The sequence below is a fragment of the Cornus florida genome, unplaced genomic scaffold (genome assembly GCF_030987335.1).
Source record: "Cornus florida cultivar Cherokee Brave unplaced genomic scaffold, ASM3098733v1 CherokeeBrave_3.0.0_Hap2_Chr02, whole genome shotgun sequence".
NCBI lineage: Eukaryota > Viridiplantae > Streptophyta > Magnoliopsida > Cornales > Cornaceae > Cornus > Cornus florida.
In genome coordinates, this window is record NW_026775572.1 from 22,361,732 (window position 1) to 22,383,493 (window position 21,762).

A 21,762-nucleotide genomic window follows, 5' to 3' on the forward strand; every position below is an offset into this window, starting at 1 on the left:
AAAAATATAATACATTCCCCAAGTTAGCCCATTATTGTCATCCCATTCAACTTAAGCATTTACATAGTCTCGCTTCCCTTCAAAATACCAACAAGAGTTATGATTTATAATACATGACCTTGGCTTTCAAAAAATAAATACACGACATTTTAGTTTTTAAACTATACAAAAAAAAAAAAAAAAAAAAAAGGGACTAAGAAACAAAAGATAACAAAATACAACTCCTAATCTTCTTCAAGCTTGCGGGGGATTGTCATCCGCCACTTCTTTCCCGTTTCCTGAAAAATGTTAAAATGAAAGGGTGAGCATAGGCTCAGTAGGAAGTGCCTAAGGCACACCTCTTGAGACCCCATGAATCCACATCATGAATAGGAATAAAGAAATTGGGATCATACCATGTTGGGAAAAAAAAAAATATAACCACCATAGCACATCATTAACCCGATACCACAAATGAATATGTCATGCAATGATATGCCATGCTATGAAATGTTACTCCCCATTGTCCAAAACCATTTCCATTATCATTTTCAAACCGTTAGTGAGCCCGTCCCATGGTAACTCCATGGCGGCACGAGAGGAGAATTGGTCACTATCCCTGACCCATGGCAACTACATGGCATCATTTAGGGCCAGGTAACTCAACCACACTAGGGCGATTCCCCTAGTCCCCTCTAGGCCTCACTAACGCCACGGTCCTTAGGCAACTCCTAGGCGGCAAGGTTTTTTTTTCGCAAAATCCTTTTTAAAATTCTTTCCCAAAAATCCATATCATTTATTCAAATCAATTTTTCCCATTCTTTCCCAATGATATGCATGAATGTCTTATGCTTCCCAGTGCCATGTCAAATTAAGGATTTTTACAATTCACAAATCAACATAAGATTTTCCTATGTCACAAATCAACACACTTCCATATAGCAATTTCTAGCAAATTAATCATAATAGGCATGAAAATTTAATACTTAGACATACTTTACAACATAAAAATTTCTAAACTTATATTTCATGTTTTCTAATCACCAAACTAGCACTAAAGGCACAAAAGCTTGAATTAACATACTTCATTATCATATATATCAAGCAACATATAGTCACAACTTTGACACAATATAAATATATATATAATAAAGCAAGAAATTTTCTACAAATTAAGCATGTTAATAATCAATTAAGTAGAGTAATTCACAAAAAGGCCCAAGAACATGTGAATTAGAACTCCTACCTCAATTTTATGCAAAATCCCCAATTTTCCACCTCAAACCCTAGGATTTCGAATTTCCTATTATGCACCAACCAAGGAATTGCTCCTATCAACTTGTTGATCTCATCGTGGGCTTAGAATAGCCGCAAACGGCTCTTAGAAACACTAAGAAATGAGGGAGAAATCAAGAGTGGGAGCTTGAAATGAAAAAAAAAAAAAAAAGAACCTAGAGGAAGACAGAGACGGGAGAGAGAGGATGAAAACAAACAGAGACCAAATATGGTCTCAAATTGACTTAAACAAATTGTGGGTCCCACCCACTTTTTTTTTTATTTTTCCTTTCTTTTTTTCTTTCTTTTTTTTTTTTTTTTTTTTTTTTTTTTGTTCTTATGCTACACCATATATATATATATAAACTCAAACATTACATTCTCCCCAACTTTAAAAGATTTCGTCCCCGAAATCAAGACATACTTGAGGGAGAAAACAACTCTGAATACTTGGAGCGAACCTCCCATTCAAGCTCCCAAGTAGCCCTCTTAACTCCATGATGCCTCTAGAGAACTTTCACTAATGGTATCGTCTTGTTCCTCAACACCTTCTGTTATGTGTGAAGGATCTAAACTAGTCCCTCCTCGTAGGAAACATCCTCATCAACCCAACTCAAAATATGAGATAGATCCGGCTCGTACTTCCGTAGCATCGATACATGAAAGACATTATGGACTCTGTACATCTGCGGTGGTAAAGCAAGTCTATAGGTAACCTGTCCTACCCGGTCCAAGATCTTAAAAGGTCCAATGAATCGTGGCGATAACTTGCCACTCTTTCTGAACCTCTACAATCTCTTCCGGGGAGAAACCCGTAGAAAAACATGGTCTCCCACCTCAAAAGATAACGGCTCTCCGATTATCTGCATAGCTCTTCTGTCGACTCTGAGCTATAAGTAGCCTCTGTCTGATCAGCTTAATCTTCTCAGTAGTCTTGAGTACAATGTCGGGTCCTAAGGCGGCTGTCTCGCCCACCTCAATCCAATAAACTGGAGACCTACAAGGTCTACCGTACAATGCTTCAAATAGAGCCATCTCAATGCTCGCCTGATAACTGTTGTTGTAGGCAAACTCAATAAGCGGTAGATGATCTTCCCAACTACTACCCAAGTCAAGCACACATGCCCGAAGCATATCCTCTAAGATCTGGATAGTATGCTCTGACTGGCCGTCTGTCTATGTATGGAATGCCGTACTAAGATGCAACGCTGAACCAAACGCTGCTTGAAGTCCTTCCCAGAACTTCGTAATGAACTTGGCATCCCTATCTGAAACAATGGTTACAGGAACTCCATGTAACCTTACAATCTCCTTCACATAAAGAACAGCAAGCTTCTCTACATCATCTGTTGCCTTAATATGCAAAAAGTGAGCCGTCTTGGTTAATCTATCAACGATAACCCATACAGCTTCATTGCCCCTCCGTGACCTTGGAAAACCTGTCACAAAATCCATAGCAATATGTTCCTATTTCCACTGTGCTACAGGCAATGGTTATAACAAACCAGCCGGTCTCTGATGCTCAGCCTTCACCTGTTGACAAGTAAGGCACTTAGCCACAAACTGTGCAACATCTTTCTTCATCCCGTTCCACCAATACTGACATCTCAAATTGTGATACATCTTTTTACCGCCTGGATGAACTGCAAAGTGGGAAGTGTGCAACTCCCGTAGGATGTCCTCACGGCATCCTTTAGAAACAACCAACAAGCCTCTATACCATAGACCTCTATCTACATGTAAGGTCCACTCTTTCACTGTCTTACCACCAGAGATCAAGGTGTAAATGGCATCCAAATTTGGATCTTGTCTCTGTAACTCAATCACTCGTCTAACAAGAGTAGGCTGAGCCACAAGACTAAATAAGAATGCTGACTCACTGCAAACATCATCATCAAAACACTGCAATTCCATCTTTGCCAAATCTTCAAGCATCTTCCATTTTTGAATAGCCAAACCGGCCAAAGTCCCACGAGATTTTTGGCTTAAGGCATTTGCTACCACATTTGCCTTGCCCGGATGATACTGCAAATCAAAATTATAATCTTCTAATAATTCAACCCATCGCCTCTGTCTGTTATTCAAGTACTTTTTGGAAAAAAGGTACTTGAGACTTTTATGATCTGAGTACACCACGACTCTCTCACCATACAAGTAGTGTCTCTTACACTTCAAGGCAAATACAACTCCGCTAACTCTAAATCATAAGTAGGGTAGTTAAGCTCGTGAGTCTTCAACTGTCGAGACCCATAGGCCACTACTCTACCATCGTGCATCAACACGCATCCCAAACCATCACGTGAAGCGTCACAATAAATCACGTAACCTAAGCCACGCTCAGGTATCACCAACACTGGAGCTGTAGTAGATCTTGTCTTTAACTCCTGAAATGATGACTCACAAGCTTCATTCCACACAAACTTGATTCCTTTCCGGGTCAAACGTTTCATAGGTGCTACCAAGCGAGAAAAATCTTTCACAAATCTTCGGTAGTAACCTACTAAACCAAGAAAACTATGGATTTCAAACACATTCTTGGGTTGCTCCCAATTTAGAACTGCCTCTATCTTTGATGGATCAATTGATACTCTACCTTCTGAAACAACATGCCCTAAAAACTTCACCTCTTGTAGCCAAAATTCACACTTCTCATATTTGGCATACAATCGGTGCTCCCGTAAAATCTACAATACAATTCTCAAATGGATCTCGTGCTCCTCCCGAGATCGTGATTACACAAGAATGTCATCCACGAAAACTACCACAAATTGGTCTAATTAATCGTGAAAGACACGGTTCATTAAGTCCATGAATGCCGCTGGCGCATTAGTCAAGCCAAAAGGCATAACAAGGAACTCATAATGTCCATACCGAGTACAGAACACCGTCTTTGGAATATCCTCATCCCTAACTCGCAGCTGATAATAGCCTGACCTGAAGTCAATCTTTGAAAAACAACTGGTTCCCCTTAACTGGTCAAACAAATTGTCTATCCTTGGTAAATGATACTTGTTCTTGATGGTGGCATGATTCAACTTCCGGTAATCAATGCATAACCTCAAAGAAACATCTTCCTTCTTAGCAAACAAGACTGGTGCGCCCCATGGTGACACACTCGGTCAGATGAAACCTTTCATCCTCAAATCATCAAGCTACATCTTCAATTCTTCCAATTCAACTGGTGCCATACGATACGGTGCCATAGAAATTGGTTCGGTACCGGGCATCAAATCAATAGTGAACTCCACTTCTCGGTGTGGAGGCAACTCTGTCAAATATTCCAGAAACACATCTAGAAAATCACGAACAACTGCAGGATAATCTTCTTCTACTACATCATCTTCTTTGGCTAGAAGACTAGCCAAGAACTAATCACCACGACTCCGTCCACGAACTCCATAAAACTATGAAATGTGGGATTCACTCCGAGCTTATTTGTCTATGTTTGTTGGTATTTATGGAAGAGTAGAAATCGATTTTATTTTAAATAGAAAGAGATTGGGGAGAGGGCTCTAATGTAGTTAGCATTTCACCATTGGAATGAGTATCAAGAGGTTATTAAAGGCGGCCATGAAGCTAGGATGAGCAGTTCCTCACAATCTGATGTTGTGTGATGGAAAGCTCCTGCAGAAAGTGGATTGAAGCTGAATTTTGATGCTCCCTATAGAGATCACACCAAAGATACTACTACTGGCTTAGTTCTTCGAGATTGTAGGGGTAAGGTTTTAAAGGCGGTCATCCATTTCTTCCCAAACGTGGCTTCTGTATTAATAGCTAAAGCCATGTTTGCAAGATTAGCCTTAAAGTGGGCTCAAGCATGGGAATTAACAGAAGTGGAGATTGAAGGAGATTGTAGTTTGGTGATTAATCCATCAAAAGTTTCAGTTGACGTTGAAGCTATTTTGGGAGATATTCAGGCATATATAAAACTACATGATCGATGGAAGATTGGTTGGGTGAAGCGGCAGGCAAATGTTTTGGCTCATAGTCTTGCCCAGTATGCTATGCAGAGAAGAGAAACTGTATGTTTTTTTGATATTTTTCCAACTTTCATAGAAGATAAAGCTTATATGGATTGTATTCATATTTAATTTCATCTAATGAAAGATTTTCTTGCCTTTGGAAAAAAAGATAATAATAAAGGTTGCTCAGTGGAACCGTTTGATAAAGGTCTGCCGAGCATGTGGATGAGGTGGCTGTGATGTGGGTTTTGATTGGTCTTTGAGATTACTATCTGGCACCTCATTCCTTGAGTGAGTTGGTACTAAAACAACCTCATTTTGGGGAAGGGTAAAAAGGTCTTTCTAACTTTTCTGTCAATGCCAGTCTGCCGGAAAACCTTCTCTGTCCTAAAACTTAACCAATTTCATAGTTGGAGGGGGTTATTTGTAGTTGAGGGGAGTTTAATGCACTTTCCCCTACTATATAAATTTATAGATATTTATTTTATTTTTGATAGTTTATAAACCTTTTATGAAAATAAAAATAAAAATAAAAATAAAAACAAAAAATCTAAAAAGATCTATAAGAATTTATGTATTTCATTACGATTAAAATTCATTTGAATTGTATATACATATACATAAAAAAATAAAAAAATAAAATAAATAAATAAACTATTAAACGATGACTACCAAGAATTAAAAAGTTTTTAAATCGTTTCATTGGAGTTGGTTCTTAAAAGGCAAAATATAATTCGCGTATGTAATACTAGATTTTTTTTTTTTTTTTTTTTTTTTTTTTTTTTTTTTTTTTTTCCAAAAAAAATTGTCGGTTACCAAATTCCCTCAAATACTTCCATTTTTCCCTGAATTTGCCAATGATAAAATATTTCCAATAAAATGCTGCCAAATCCTAATTCTTTTAAAATTCCATTGATTTTAAACATTTTGAAATCTAATTTCCGTAAAATTCTCTCATTCCAAAAGTAATAAACTATACTTTTTTAAAATCCAATAAAATAATAATAATAAGAAGAAGAATATAAATCCAAACCTAACCCAACTTGACCTACCACTCCCAACACAATCCCATAAAGACTAGGAGTCCACTAGTGTTTTGATTATCCCATATGGCAGGAGCGAATCTAAGCCAAAACAAAATGGCAAGGAGGAGCATAGCAGGGTCAAATTCCAATCTTTATTATCTCCCTCAAGAAATCTTGATTCAGATCCTGGTCAGACTCTCGGTAAAATCACTACTTCGATTAAGGTCAGTCTGCAAATCATGGAGCTCTCTAATCACTGACCCTTTCTTTATTCAAGCACATCTCAAAACCTCAAGCCAAAACACAAATTTCATACTCAGCTACTATGAATCTGGTTTTCCCAGAATTAACCGTTACTCAATACGTTATGATGATGTATCTTTTAACGAGTATTTTGAGCCGCAGCTTCCCTCACGCATTCGCAAAAAATCTTTATGTGTGCACGGCTCCTGTAATGGCCTCGTATGCTTGTCTAATGTATTATGTAGTGGCACTATATACTTATGGAACCCATCACTTAGAAAACTAAAGACCCTCCCTAATTCTCCAGATATAAAATCTCCAATTATCTACTCCAATTTGGTTTATTATAGCATCTGTTTGGCATTTGGGTTCCACCCCAAAGTTAATGACTACAAGGTTGTGAAAATTTGGTGTTTGGTGTATGAGATGGATGAGCCCTACAAATATCAATTCCTAACTGACGTTTATAGTCTAAGCACCGACTCTTGGAGAAGAATTGATGTTACCCCTTCATGTTATTCATTTTATCGGAATCCAGCAATTGTCAATGGTGCTGCTTATTGGGTTGCAACGAAGAAAACTTCGGAGGGTAGTTGTGAAAAATTGCTTATGCGTTTCGAAATGGGTGATGAAGTTTTTGAAGAGGTAATGCTACCGGATGGGGTTACAAATTGTTGTGCCGAAATAGCAGTTTTGGGGGAATTACTGTATCTTATCTGAATAAGTGGTGTGACATATGGACAATGAAGTGTGGCAAAACGAGTTGTTGGACAAAACGATTTACTGGTATTTTTCATGACACACCTGCCAAGCTGCTAGCCTTGAGAAAGAGGGGTGAACTGCTACGACAAAACCACGAGAGCCATCTGATGTCTTGTAATATTGAGACCCAAACAAGTAAAGATCTAGGAATTCATAGATGTTTAAAGGTAGCTTCTTATGGGGAGAGCTTCATTCAACCTGATGGTGGAAATAATCTTTTTTCACTCGATAATTGAAATCGACCATGTGAATTAGCTAGCGGCGGAAAAAGAAAAAGAAATAGCTAGCAGATGCTTGTGGTGCAGCTATTGGAATTTGTCTTGGGCAGTGTAGTTATTTGAATTCTCTTCTACAAATGAATGCTACTTTGTTGTGTTCAATCCATGCATTAACAAGTTGGTAGTATTGATCTTCAAAAGAAGCTAGTCACAACTCATATCTTAGTGTTTATTATTGGCTTTGGCTGGTAAAATATATTGTATGTTGTAAGTATGGAAGATTTTCTTTGGAGACTAAATTATAAGCACCGATTTGTTTTTCTGGCAGAAGCATTGGAGAAGAATGAAAACTAACCTATTGTAAAAAATTTAATATGAAAAGCTTTTTTTAGTTTGAGTGCATGAACTTGGTGATTTTAGCTTGAGTGCATGAACTTGGTGATTGTAGCTTGAATGCATGAACTTAGTGACTGTAGCTTGAATGCAACACCATATATACTTGTATTAACTACATAATTAGGAGTGTCGCCGGGCTAAACCTTAACCAAGATTAGATATCATCACTTGCTGCGCTACATATGTTCTGTGTCCATAGACCAACCCTGGTTAAAGATTGGATTTCTCATGCTTGAATTGAACTAATGGAGTAATATAATCTTACACAAGTTCCTCTTCAAATAAATGTCGTGAGTGGTTACGTTATCATTTTCTTCAGATATCAATCAGATTTCGGAATTTGCTCGAGCACAAAACAGAGCACATTGCAAATTGTAAGAAGTAGTAATTTATTTAAAGCACAAAGAGAACGGTGCAAATTTTTTTGAAGGAAGGAAATACAATGTTTCTTAATTTATTATAGCCTGAAAACTGAGTTTAGAGCCCATAAAATTCATTTATGCAATGCAAAAATTGTTTCAGCTATATATTACTCTTCTGATATGGCTAAAGCTTATGACCGAGTTCATTGGTCGTTTGTTTGTAAATTTATGCACCATTTGGGTTTTGATCAACGCTGGTTAATTTGATGCGAGAATGTATCAGTACGGTACCTTTTTCTGTGGTGCTAAATGGAGAATGCGGTGACAGCTTTGTTCCTTTTAGAGGTCTCCGTCAGGGAGACCCTCTTTCTCCGTTCTTGTTTCTGTTTTGTACTGAAGGACTGTCTATGTTGTTTCAGGAGTTTGAAGCCCGAAAAAAGATTCATGGTTTGCAAATGGCCCACGGTTGTCCTCCTATATCTCACTTGCTATTCACCGACGATGCTCTTCTTTTTTGTAAAGTCAACAATTCGGAGGTGCGGATCATTAAATTTATTTTGGATCGCTATGCTGCTTTAAAAGGTCAATTGGTTAATTTTGCTAAATCCAGCATCTTTTTCTCTCCTAATACTGTTTCGGATTTGAAAGATCAGTGTGGACAGATTTTATGTATTCATAATGTTGATTGGCAGAACAAGTATCTGGGGCTACCTTCTTTCTTAGGGAAGTCCAAGGTTGCTTCGCTGAATTTCATTTCAGATCGGATTTCTTCCCGAGTCAAGTTACTGAAAGGTAATTTGCTTTCTAAGGCAGGTAGGGAAGTGTTGTTGAAAGCGGTGCTTAATGCTCTTCCGACTAATGCTATGCAATGTCTTAAGCTTCCAAAGAAGAATTGCAAGGATATCACAAGCAAACTACTTAATTTCTGGTGGAGTGGTGAGGAAAAGTCCAACAAAATTAAATGGGTTAGTTGGTCCAATCTTTGTGCTCCCAAATTTTCTGGTGGTTTGGGCTTTAAAAATGTGGAAGCTCTTAACTTGGCGGTGCTTGCAAAGTTGGCGTGGCGAATGGAAATTGGTGATGATTCTCTTCTTGTTAAATCCTTCAAGCAGAAGTACTTAAAAACTGTAATTTTGTTGATGCCCCATATAAAGCTAAAGCTTAATGGGCATGGCGAGGTTTGTTCTCTGCTCGTGCTGTTATTAAGCTCGGCTTGAAATGGCGTATTGGCGACGGGTCACAGGTCAATTGCTGGAAAGACAATTGGCTTCCGGATTCTCTTCTGGGATCAGTTTCCACTAGGCCGCTGTATGCTCCATTTTCTTCTGTTGCGGCTTTAATAAATCACTCTTCTCACAGTTGGAATACAGAGCTGGTGCACCATTATTTTAACTCTCGCGATAGTAATTTAATTCTTCAAATTCCGTTGAGTGTCTTGGGAGGACCTGATTGTAAAGTTTGGGGTGCATCTTCTAATGGATCTTTTTCGGTCTGCAGTGCTTATCAAATTGCCTTATCCGTTCTTCTAGAGAATGTTGGTTCAGCGTTGACTGAGGGTTGTAGTTTTGAGGGTGCTAAGCCTGGTATGTGGCGCCTTTCATGGTCTATTCCCACACATCAAAAGATTTAGCTTTTCCTTTGGCAGAGTTTGCATAATCGTATCTCGGTGAATTCTTTACTTTCACGTCGCGGGGTTTCAGAGATTTCTTCTTGTCCTTTTTATGAAGTGGCTATGGAAACGGTGGATCATCTACTTTGTCCCTGCCCTTTTGCTTGTTTGGTTTGGTTGCTGAGTCCTCTATGTTTTGACTTTCGAAGGGTGTCTCCCTCCTTTTGGCCAAAACGATGGGTGGATCTTACAGAGCGCTTGCTAGGTTATGCTAATTTAATGGAGAGTTTAAGTCTTGCCTCTTTCATTTGCTGGACCATTTGGAAATGTCGAAACGACCTGATCTTTGTTCGCCTCCATTAGGATCCATTTGCGGCAGCCCAGAAGGCTCACAGGGACTTTCTTGAATTTCAGGAAATTCAGCGTCAATCCAGTTTGCTTTCTCTTCCTTCCCCTACGGTTGTTTCTGTTCCTTCAAGATGGTGTGTTCCGGCTTTGGGTTGTCTTAAACTCAATTTTGATGCAGCTTTTGATTCATCTAGAAAGCTATACGGGGGTGGTATGATATTGCGGAATCATGATGGTCATCCTATCCGAGTGGCTTTAGTTTTTTTCTCTCATGTTAGTGACCCATCTATTGCTGAAGCTCTCATTCTTCGCAAATGTCTCTCTCTTCTCCAGCTATGGGGATGTCAGAATGTCGTGGTGGAGGGTGATTGTCAGCCCGTTACGAGGCTTCAACCCTCTGCGGCTGCTCTTTGTGTGATTTTTTAGGATATTGTCTCTCTTCTTAAAGCATGTAAAGGTCCTTTTTTTGGCTTAGGTGCCTCGTGGAGGTAATGTTGTTGCTCATAAGCTAGGTAAAAAGGCTCTTGAAGCCGAGTGTTGTGATTTTGAGTGGAGGGTTTAGCCCCAGTGGTTGTTAACCGCTCTACTTCTTGATTGTATTATTCCTTTTTCCTTAATATTCAGTTTCTTCCGTTAAAATATATATATATATATATGGAGTGCTTTAAGAAACACTAACCATGTGTTATGGACCAAATCAGCAGAGAAGCAAGGCCTACGAGGATAAGACCAGCCAAGGAAGCCTCATACTAGGCGCGCGTGAGACAAATAAATTACATGAATACACTAATATACTAAATAGAATTTCTAACAATAATATGGAAGAATCATGTTATTTTTCATTTTCAAAGACGTGCTTGACTTGATATATCTATACCTCTTGCAGCATGAACGGCCAGTACTGTTTAAACCTTCTTAAACTCGTCTGTCTACTTCTACTTGATGCCATCTTCTATTGGAATTCGTATCGTTGTTGCCCAAGAATTGACTCTAGAGGGGGGGTGAATAGAGTCAATGGCCAATTTTCACAATTTATAAATATGATTACTAACTAGTCTCTTAAAATAATTATGCAATAACCAAATGAACTTGATAATCAATTCAAAGCATAAAAGTAAAAGAGATAGGGAAGAGAAATTGCAAACATTGACTCAGCGATTTTAGCGAGGTTCGAAAACTCCTACTCCTCGGCTCAAAACTCCTCTTGAGACTTCCCAATCCACTATGGCTTCTCTTTACGGGTGGAGAGCAAACCTTTACATGAAGCAAGACCTTGCTTCTTTTCCTTGCTAAGAGAACAACCTTCTCTTAATCTTCCTTTGGGTCACACCAACCCGGTGGGTCAATCCAACCCTTACAATAGATAGTAGCAAGAACAATGAAGTACAATAGATCTCTCAAAGATAGTAGTACAATTTTCAGCTCACAACTAGAGTATTGATGAATATAAATGAAACTCAAACTCTATGAATGAAATGAATGAGAGGAGATGATATAAGTAAAGAATGTAAGCTCTTATAATCTCTCAAGTGTATAATAGAGCAAAAACTCTATGAAGATTAAAGTAAGAGCAAAAACCCTTTTAATCTTTGCTAGAATCTCTCAAGATAGAATAAGAATGAATGAGAGAGATGAAAAGAAGATTTGAGAACAAAAGCACTCTTTAATGCAATATGAAGGCTTTCAAATGATGTCTCTTTATTATACATACATTCCCCACTCTATTTATAGAGTTTGCAAGCTCAATATAGGTGTTAGGAGTTGAATGCACAAGGTTCGAGGAAAATAGAACCGTTGCATTTTGAATTCTGTAGATCCGACAAGAACTGGTCGACGTATAGCATAAACCAGTCGACATCTTTGCATGAACCGGTTGATGTATGCTACAAACCGGTCGACGTATGTACAAATCGGTCGACGTAAAATCCAAACCGGTCGACGTGAAAGTTATGTTCCTGAAATTCAGTACTGCCTAGATACTAGTCGACATGAAGCTAGAACTGGTCGACGTATGTATCTGGTGCACTGACAGTTTTGACAGATGACAGCTTATGCAAAGGACTTTCAGTACAGGATATCTGCACACAGCTTATTTCCATTGAAAACATTTAAGTAAATGTCTTTGTAGTATTTATATGTCCATTAACTTTAAGTTTACAATGTAAATAATGAAGTACCCCAATTTGGATTCAATAAAAAATACTAAAAAATTGAAATCCAACTAAATCAAAATGTAGAAATTCAGTTTTATTACAAATTTGGATTCTTGACAGTTTTTGTAAAAATGAATCCTTGTGTAGACCAATGTAGAATTGATGAAAAAATCCCATAAAATCAGTTTAAGCTATTTGAAGTATAAAGAGTTATTACCGGAAAAAATTATTTTGAAATAATCATTATTTCAAAAATTCATTTTTCACACTTAGCCATTTTTCATACTTGGCCAGAAAGACAGTTTTTCATCAAGTGCATACTAGGGTCCTAATGTCCTTTACTAAGGCTTTAGAGATGAGTAATTAAGTTCTAAGCCTTAGACTCTACTTTCTATAGACTAAAGTGACTGATGTAATTGATGTGCATAGTCCTAGCATTTTAGCTCAAGTGTTGAGTTCTTTCAAAGCTTATGCAAGCTTGAACTAACTCACTTTTTAGCAAAGACTCCATATGACAATTATATATGAATAAAGTGTATAGTCTATTGCTAATGGATATAGGAGCATATGAATGATGATATGATATGCATGGTCCTATAGAGATGAGTTTCAAATGGATTCATAGATATTTTGACATTGAATCCTAAACACTCACCATCCTATCTATCCTTTTCTTCAAGCTTTGTTCACGATCTTTAGGCTCTGAGGTAGTCTTGCTTTCTTCCTTCCTTTGAGTTGCTTTCTTGCTCATTGTAGTCCAAGCTATCTTTCTTTGCAACTTCAACTCTTCTTTGTATCCATTTCTTTCCTTGATGTGATCTTGAATAATGGAATACTTGGAATGGTCATTATGATCTTCATTGAGGTTCTTCTTTGAATATAAGTCATCTATAACACTCAATGTGAATATTAGTCCTTAAACACCATTAATGGTTTGTTATCATCAAAACAACTAGATTGTCATTGGATGAAATCCTTAAGGTCAACAGTGCTTGTCTTTTATGTTTTAGATGATTTTTTCCCACTGAAAAAGCATTCTTATCAATGTTCAACCTATGCATCAACAAGTTCAAATATATTGGATTCTCACGAGTATAGGGCATCCCCATCAGAAAGTAAACTATAAGCACCAATTAAGTTATTGTGCAGAGTGAATACTTTTCTTAGCTTCATGTGATGGATGTGTTGGGATTTATATGCCCTGACGTAGCAAATTTCTATTTGGATTAAAATGACATATGTACCTAACATATCTGAAATATATATGTTTTATACAATTAGTGAATTCAATGTATTATGTTTCGAATCATTATGGAATTGATAGTGTCTACTTGATTACAAAAGATATTTATATATATATATATATGTGTGTGTATATATGATGGCGATCAATACATGAACATAAATAGTAATCATAAATAGTTCCTAGTCGGTAATTATGGATGGACTCATTATTAAATAAGACTTGAATTGGATCCGCGTTAGGTTGAGATATATTGCGAGAACCGTCGTATGCAATTGCTCCATATCACTGTCATGGCATTTAACTTTTAAGCATGAGAGAAATATAAACTCTTTTATTAATTAGTAATTACTTTGATTTGTTCGGCAGAATCTTCGAAATCCAAAGACCGATACTTTAGGTAATTATATAATTAATAGTTAGAGGGTTATATTCTCAATATTTGCATTATTACTACTTGTATTTATTTTATATTAATTATAATTGATCACAAAGTAAATTCGAAGGCTTTCGTATGTTTTTAGGCAAAATGATTTTCTATATAGTTATTTATTTATTTAAATTATTATTTTTGTCAAACAAATGTTTTATTATGATCAAGCCGCAAATAATCAAATGTACCAAAATAAATATATTAATTTAGTTGTCGGAAGGATGACTTTATTTATCCGATAATTAATTATGCATAAAGGGGTCAAAATGCAACATTGACTTGGATGTTATTTATTATTTAATTGGAATTCAATTAAATTCTAGTAATTAATTTGTTTTAGTGGATTAAAAATTAATTTATGAATTAATTGAATTGGGTACATGGTATATTGTATCGGGTCAATTATTAATTCATTGTAGCCAAGAAAATAATAAAACCAAAGAATTCTCACTCATAGCCCAACTTGATATTGGAAGCCCATTAAATTTGAGATATCACTTTACTTCTAGAGATTGAGAAAAATATAATGTCTTTAATTATTATTTTTATTTTGTCTATATATACATTAGTCCATGTATATTTTAGGTTACCCTTGCGCAATAATTTTTAGAAGACAAGAAAATATTTCTTTCTCTATAATTTTAGGAATTTTAGGGTTAGTGTTCTCAATAGAGGCTCTCACAAGATAAGCTTTACAAGATAAGCTTTCCAAGGCCATTCATGATGCTTATGGAGATTTACAATAAGCGAGGATATTTACTCTAGAGCAGAGATCTAAGGTTTACTCAAACTTGATGTAAGTTTTATATCCCTAAATTGAATGGATCATCATGTTCTTCATGAAAAAAACTTGGATTTATGTATGAATCAAAATCTTTATTTGAAAATCCTTCATAAAATTTTAAAAACTTTCGTTTCCTCGACAGGATGAACTTTAGTGGTTTGAAGGGTTATTTTTAATGTGGTATCTAAAACGAAGCAAATACTATATGTTTTTTTTTTAAGGTTACAAGGCTAAAAGAAAGTTAACCTTTTAAAGTTTTTTTTTTTTTTTTTTTTTTCGATAATTAAACCTTTTAAAGTAAGATGAGGAGAAGCTGATGATGAGAATAGGGATGACCTATGGAGGCACCATTTACCACCCCTAACATTGTAACGTGTAATATGTATCCAAGTAGATTAGACGATTTTCACGATAATTGTTGTCCAGTGGTCTTCGGTAAAGTAAATAATTAATTCATTTATCTGCATTTTTGTAATGTCTTGTTTGATTTTGATGTGTATTGGAAATTCTAACAAGCCCTGTTGTCATACAAATATTAAGGATAAGATAGATAATCTTACAATTTTACTGTTAATAAACTTGCATCAAATTGAATGTATGAGAGAAAAGGCTTGCATATTTGTTTAGTGATTTCTTACCCAACGTAGCAGAGATTAGGGTTGTGGTAAGTTTGGAACATAAGAAAGTGGTGGCAATTCATGCTTAGGCAAGGCTGTTTCTAGTTGGTGGCATGCCTCTACCTGGACTTTATTAATGTTACTATCATAGTAATGGCAGCAGGAAAGAATAGGTGGTGGTGGTGGCCGTGGCGGCCGCGGCAGCGGTGGTGAGTAGCCATTGTTAGGGCAGAGACAAGTGCTTCATGACAGATACAAGCAAAGGTTATTATTAAGCTTTATTTAGCATGCATGGTCTTTAATACTAGGAAATAATTACTCATGAGCAGGGGCAACTTGACAGCAGAATTTACATAACAAATTGTCATGGCTTTTTTTTTTTTTTTCTTTTAAAGCGGACTTATTATTTTTGTCCCATCAATTCCATTATATTTGTCAAAGAACCTAAATTTGATTTTTTTTAATTCGGATTTATTGCATAGACATGGGGTTACTAATATTGCATAGACATGGGGTTACTAATATACTCCGTATATACCAAAAATAAAAAATTAAAAAATTAAATAAATAAAATGGAATTGTCCAACCTAATCCAAATACTGAGTAGGACTCGAGTTTGGTGCCAGCTATCCAAGTATCACGTCTAGGAAGAAAAGATATCCGTAATTCAATGGATTGTTAGTTTCAATCATACGAGAAAACGTCAATTTAGTCATCCAATTACAAATGCACAGTACTTATAAAATTAAAAAATGTATAAATAAGGATAATAATTTTATTTAGAATAAAATTTAATTACCTTTTCTGATTTTCTATTTATCACTTACTTGATTTTATAATTGCAGACCATGTATTTGTGATTAAACCACATTAGCTGTTAATAAGAATAACATACTCACTGGCAAGTCTTATCGGAAACAACCATCAAGGTTTTTTGTTTTTTTAACTTAAAAAGTGAAAGACAAAAAGATTTACTTACCAAAAGTCAATACCCTCTCCAAAATTATGAAAATCTTGTTTGCTGGAACACGAAAACATCCCTGCAACAGCAATCAAGTTTTTTTTTTTCAACTTGAAAAGTGAAAAGAAAAATAGATTTACTTACCAAAAGTTATTATGCTCTCCAAAATTGTGAAAATCTTTTTTCTCTCTCTCTACTAAACCATTCACTTCCAATCTTTTACAAATAAACTAAAACTCAATTATACAATTTTACAATATATACAGAATCCATCATCAATAAAAGACTATTAACTAAAACTCAATTATACAATTTTACAATATATATAGAATCTATCATCAATAAAAAGATTATATTAAAAAAATGAATTATATGTTATATATATATATAGACACAATGAAAGAGGATAGAAAATAATAGTCAAAAAAAAACAAATGAGGATAATATTGTCTTTTAAAATAAGATTTTAATACTCCATAAAAATAGAAGTAATTACTTTTTCAACCAATCACAGTTGCATCCGCTAGAATCCTTTAAATACTTTTAAAAATCCACAATATAACCCTTATACATATATATATATATGTTTTCTTTTCCTTGTAATTTAACTATTTTTTATATTTATATATATATATATATTTATATTATATACTCTGGATATACCAAAATTAAATGATCCTAGTGTAAAATCAGAGAGTTTCCAGTGTTTGTCAGAGGTCTTCTATGTATATGTTTTCCGTTTGGTCGATCAAGGTTAAACATTAATATGTTCCTAAAATTATATTAGGGTTTCTGATTATCAGTTTCTGTCTATTGATTTAAAATCAAAATCTAGGTTTTCCAATTATCAGCAGGGAAAGCAAAACAAAAAATGGGGAGGAGGAGAAGCAGAGCAGAGTCGTTAAATTCCAAACTTCACCATCTCCCCGAAGACATATTGATTGAGATCCTAGTTAGATTGCCCGTAAAATCACTACTCCAATTCATGTCGGTCTGTAAACCATGGCACTCTCTAATCACTGACCGCACTTTCATTGAAGCACATCTCAAAACCTCAAGCCAAAACACTTATATCATCTTCACCTACAAATCTGAGTTTTCCGTTTTGAACCGCAGTTTCCCGCGCACATCCTCACACAATCTTCAGAGATCCACAGTTCCTGTAATGGGCTCATATGCTTGTCTAATGAACGCACAGGCACCATATGCTTATGGAACCCAGCACTTTGAAAATTAAAGACCCTCCCAAAATCTCTAATTTTCGACTCGAAGTCCAAGTCCAATCGTTATAGGACCTATCTGGCATTTGGGTTCCATTCCGGAGTTAATGACTACAAGGTTGTGAGGATTTTGCGGATGAGGGATGACAAGGATAAACCCTACAAAAATCAATACCTAATTGAGGTTTATAGTCTAAGCACCAACACTAGGAGAAGAATCGGTGTTGCCCCTTCATGTCATATGCTTAAAGAGAAACCTACAATCATGAACGGAGCTGGGTTGGATATAGAAGAACCGATGAGGGTTTCTATAATTTACTTGTGCGTTTCGAAATGGGTGATGAAGTTTTTGAAGAGGTAATGCTGCCAGTTGGTGCTCCACATTCTTATCCGTGCATTGCAGTTTCGGGGGAATCAATGTATCTTTTCCAATTTAAGCAAGATATATGGTGTGACAAGTATATAACGGAGCGTGGCAAATTGGGTTGTTGGACGAAACGATTTACTATTAACTGCCATGACGCACCTATGGATCTACTAGGCTTGAGAAAGAGCGGCGAACTGCTGCAAGTAAACCTTAAGTGTGATCAGCTGCCATCTTATAATTTTGAGACCCAGAGAGCTAAGGATTTAGGAATCCATGCATTTTTCATAACTGGCGGTGCATATTCTTATGTGGAGAGCATTATTCAACTTGATGTTGCAGAGAGTCTTGAATTGAACTAATAGTGTGATTTTATTGAAGTTGTCTTGAGTTATTACATTCCACTTTCCTCCAAACTCCAATTAGATTTCAGAATTTCCTTTAGTCGAAAGCAGAGCACATTGCAAACGAAGTATTTAAACAGAGAGTTAATGGTATAAAATTTCTTAATTGAAGGGAAACACGATGCTTCTTGATATTCCATATTGTTATGTTCTCATATATTCAACACTGCTAGACTACACCGCATCATCAACGCTTGACTACAGCATGTTGCATCATGTTGGGGTACTTCAAGCCGTTGGTGAGACAGAGGTGGGATAGGGCCTACATAAATTACAGTTGGTGAGACCAAAGACTACAAATCGAGGTGATTTTTGCATTAAAGCTTGCATCTCATGGTGTCTGTTGCATGTGGTGATCGAAGGGGACTGTCTTTATGTGCTTCATCTTCCAGTTACAGAGGAAGCATTGTGGGGTGTAATTTTAAGAGGAGCATCACAGTAACCGCATAGTATGTCGAGCTGTGAAGTCAAGGGCAGTCATCATTAAGAGTCTCTTAGGAGTCAAAAGTAATTTGAAGCCTTAATTCAGTTCTTTGTACTACTTGATGAATGAAGTTGGAAGAACAATAATGTTAATATTTTATGGCTCAATTTCTGATATGCTCACCCATGACATCATTCCTTGCATCATCAATGTTTGGCCTCCAAGTATTGTGATCATCAAGCAATCCCATGGCGTGGTCACCAAGTCCAATTTCTTTTCGTGGTCACCAAGTTCACAACACTGTGAACTTTTGGCTATAAATAGCATAGCCTTCTCATGGTTTTGGCATCCAATGTTGAGTGAAGATTTGCTTAGTAAAGAAAAGCAAAGAGTCTGAGATTTTGGGTGTATTTGGGTTTTGGGTGTGAGCCACTTAAGCATTGTATCTCTTTATTTTCATAGTGAAATATTGTTCTGTCTTCTCCCCGTGGATGTAGGCACAGTCGAACCACGTAAATCCTTGTCTCGTTTGTGTGTGCGCTTTATTTATTTTCTTATCATTTATTTTTCTCTTGTTCTCATAAACTCTTATTCGATCCTTATTCACATAACAAACTGGTATCAGAGCTCGATTCATGTATTGTGTACAGATACTGTTCACACATACGGTACTGTTCACAGATATTTTTCGGGTACTGTTCACAAATACGGTACTATTCACCGAGGAATTTTTTGGGAAGTTTTTTGAGATGTCGACCAGATATGAAATTAAGAAATTTGATGGCAAGATTAGTTTCAGTCTTTGGCGCATCAAGATGTAGACCCTGCTGACTCAACAAGGTTTAAAGAAGGTGTTGTTCGGGAAAGACAAGTTGCCAGAAACTATGTCCAATGAAGACAAGGCTGAGGTTGATGAAAAGGCGCGTAGTACGATTCTCCTAAATCTTGCCAATGAGGTGCTGCGTGAAGTTATTAATGAAGACACAGCGGCAAAGTTATGGCTGAAATTGGAGAGTCTGTACATGACGAAGTCTCTCACCAATAGACTTTACCTGAAACAGAGACTCTACACCATTCGTATGAAAGAAGGTATGCCTTTTAAGGAACATGTTGATAATTTCAATTATATTATTATGGATCTGAAAAATACTGATATTAAAATTGATGAAGAAGATCAAACTCTTATTTTGTTGTGTTCTTTGTCTCCTTCCTATGAGCATTTTGTTACCACATTACTCTATGGAAAAGACACCATTAGTATAGAGGATGTTAAATCCTCACTGAACTCTCAAGAGTTGAGAAAAAAGGTGTTTGGAAATAATGGAGATGAACAGGCCGAGGGTCTGGTTGTGAGGGGAAGAAGTGAGAAAAAGGGCTATGGTAGTAGGGGCAAATCGAGATCTAAATCTGGGTCTCATAAAGAACTTAAATGTTATTATTGTCACCAAAAAGGGCACATTAAGTGGAATTGTCCAAAATTGAAAAATAAAAAAAAGGATAAAAAGGATAAAAAGGAGTCTAAGGATAAATCCACTAGTAATTTTCTGATATTGCTGGGGTTGGTGAGGAAAGTTCCTCTCATGTCGAAAATGTTCTTTCAGTTTCTGTCAGTGATTGTCACTCCACTAGTGAATGGGTTCTTGATTCTGGTTGTTCCTATTGATCGGTTGATAATTTGATCTATAATAAATCAACCTTTGCAATAGCACGAATCATTGTAAAATAGGGCTATTGGTCAGGTAAGTCGAACCACTGGGACTGCACTAATCTATGGCAACCTAGGGTCTAGAGTCTTTTTAAAATGATACGGGGTGTTCATAGAGGATTTGTTGGTTGTCACTTAAGTTATGAAATTAAGGTGCATAAATTAAAAGTTTGTAAGAGTTTAAAGGAGATGAAATACAAGTAAAGAGAACTAGGGAAGTGAATCCGCGTCCATCCCTATACACATGCTAAATTAGAGCTAAATTGGGGAAAAAACAATATATGATGGTCAAGAAATATATAGCAACACATAGTTGCCATATAATCAACAAGATGTACATTAAATCTTAAGCAAGCATGATCCATCAAAGGTGAATATGTTTAGACTACCTAACTAAGGTGTAGCTTAACCACATTTACTTGAATGAAAGATTATCAAGCTCTAGATAAAATGATGAAGCACATGAAGGTAAGAAATAAGTATAAACCATCAAAGGTTTCACCTAAGCAATGATCTATCAAAGTACTTATCAACATGCCATTAAACCATTTCATAACCTTGTCTCCATTCTCACCATAAAAACTCAAGCAATATGATTAATATAAGGCATCATCTAAAACAAGATAATCAACTTAAAGAAATCATCCATACAAATATCAACATTCATTACAACAAATGAAGTGCTCTTGGTTATGAAAAGACCATAGAATATACATTGTAATCCCCAAAATATAGCCTAAATTAGAACATGCTTACAAGGGAGGGGCCTCATCACCTCCCTAGATGGAGGTTTAGTTACCCATGGAAGCCTTAGAAGAAGGAAGAAGCTTGGTCTCCATCCCCATTTTCGTGCTCCTTTGTTGTAGCTTCAAGAACTCTATCTTCTCCTCCTCTTTCTCTCTCCAAAAATCCTGCTAAGATTGAGATATGATATTTGATATGTGGTTCCCTTCACCTTCTTATAGACATCCTCTCCACCAAACCCTACCAAACAAGGCTCAACTCCCACCAAAAGACATCTCCAACCAACCCATAAAGATGGAAATCAGAAATGAGGGAAACAAGGTGCAAGTGGGCTGAAGTGCTCGAAGTCAACTTGCTCAACTTTGAGATACTTTGGTAAAATGGCCATAACTTTCTGCTCCGAACTCCAAATGATGAGCCGTTTAAAGATTTGGAAAGCTAATTCAAAGATCTAAGTACGCCATGTTTTAATGAAAGTCCAGTTCTCAAGTTTGGTGGGTCTAAAATGAAGAGCAAATTCGAACTTCACCG

The 21,762-nt window shown here is 36.3% G+C and overlaps 2 protein-coding genes across 2 annotated transcripts; both read left to right on the forward strand.

Annotated features, from left to right (window-relative positions):
• The first annotated feature begins 5,036 nt into the window (after positions 1-5,036).
• On the forward strand, positions 5,037-7,204 carry LOC132295830 (putative F-box protein At3g16210). The gene is made up of 3 exons (XM_059794104.1): positions 5,037-5,276; positions 6,425-6,465; positions 6,586-7,204. The coding sequence occupies exons 1-3, from the start codon at positions 5,037-5,039 to the stop codon at positions 7,202-7,204; spliced, it is 900 nt and encodes a 299-aa protein (XP_059650087.1).
• Positions 7,205-8,488: 1,284 nt separating this feature from the next.
• Positions 8,489-10,605, forward strand: LOC132295831 (uncharacterized). The gene is made up of 3 exons (XM_059794105.1): positions 8,489-9,400; positions 9,466-9,805; positions 10,211-10,605. Exons 1-3 carry the CDS (start codon positions 8,489-8,491, stop codon positions 10,603-10,605), a joined length of 1,647 nt encoding a protein of 548 aa, XP_059650088.1.
• Positions 10,606-21,762: the final 11,157 nt, after the last annotated feature.

What these genes read in the sequence shown, in the direction of transcription:
- LOC132295831 (XM_059794105.1), top strand. Translation starts at nt 8,489, where the DNA reads ATGCGAGAATGTATCAGTACGGTACCTTTTTCTGTGGTGCTAAATGGA. An exon ending in AGCTTAATGGGCATGGCGAG is followed by an intron (nt 9,401 to 9,465) that starts GTTTGTTCTCTG and finishes GACGGGTCACAG; the next exon opens with GTCAATTGCTGGAAAGACAA. An exon ending in TTTTGAGGGTGCTAAGCCTG is followed by an intron (nt 9,806 to 10,210) that starts GTATGTGGCGCC and finishes CATTTGCGGCAG; the next exon opens with CCCAGAAGGCTCACAGGGAC.
- LOC132295830 (XM_059794104.1), top strand. Translation starts at nt 5,037, where the DNA reads ATGTTTGCAAGATTAGCCTTAAAGTGGGCTCAAGCATGGGAATTAACA. An exon ending in CTATGCAGAGAAGAGAAACT is followed by an intron (nt 5,277 to 6,424) that starts GTATGTTTTTTT and finishes ATCTTGATTCAG; the next exon opens with ATCCTGGTCAGACTCTCGGT. An exon ending in AAATCACTACTTCGATTAAG is followed by an intron (nt 6,466 to 6,585) that starts GTCAGTCTGCAA and finishes TGGTTTTCCCAG; the next exon opens with AATTAACCGTTACTCAATAC.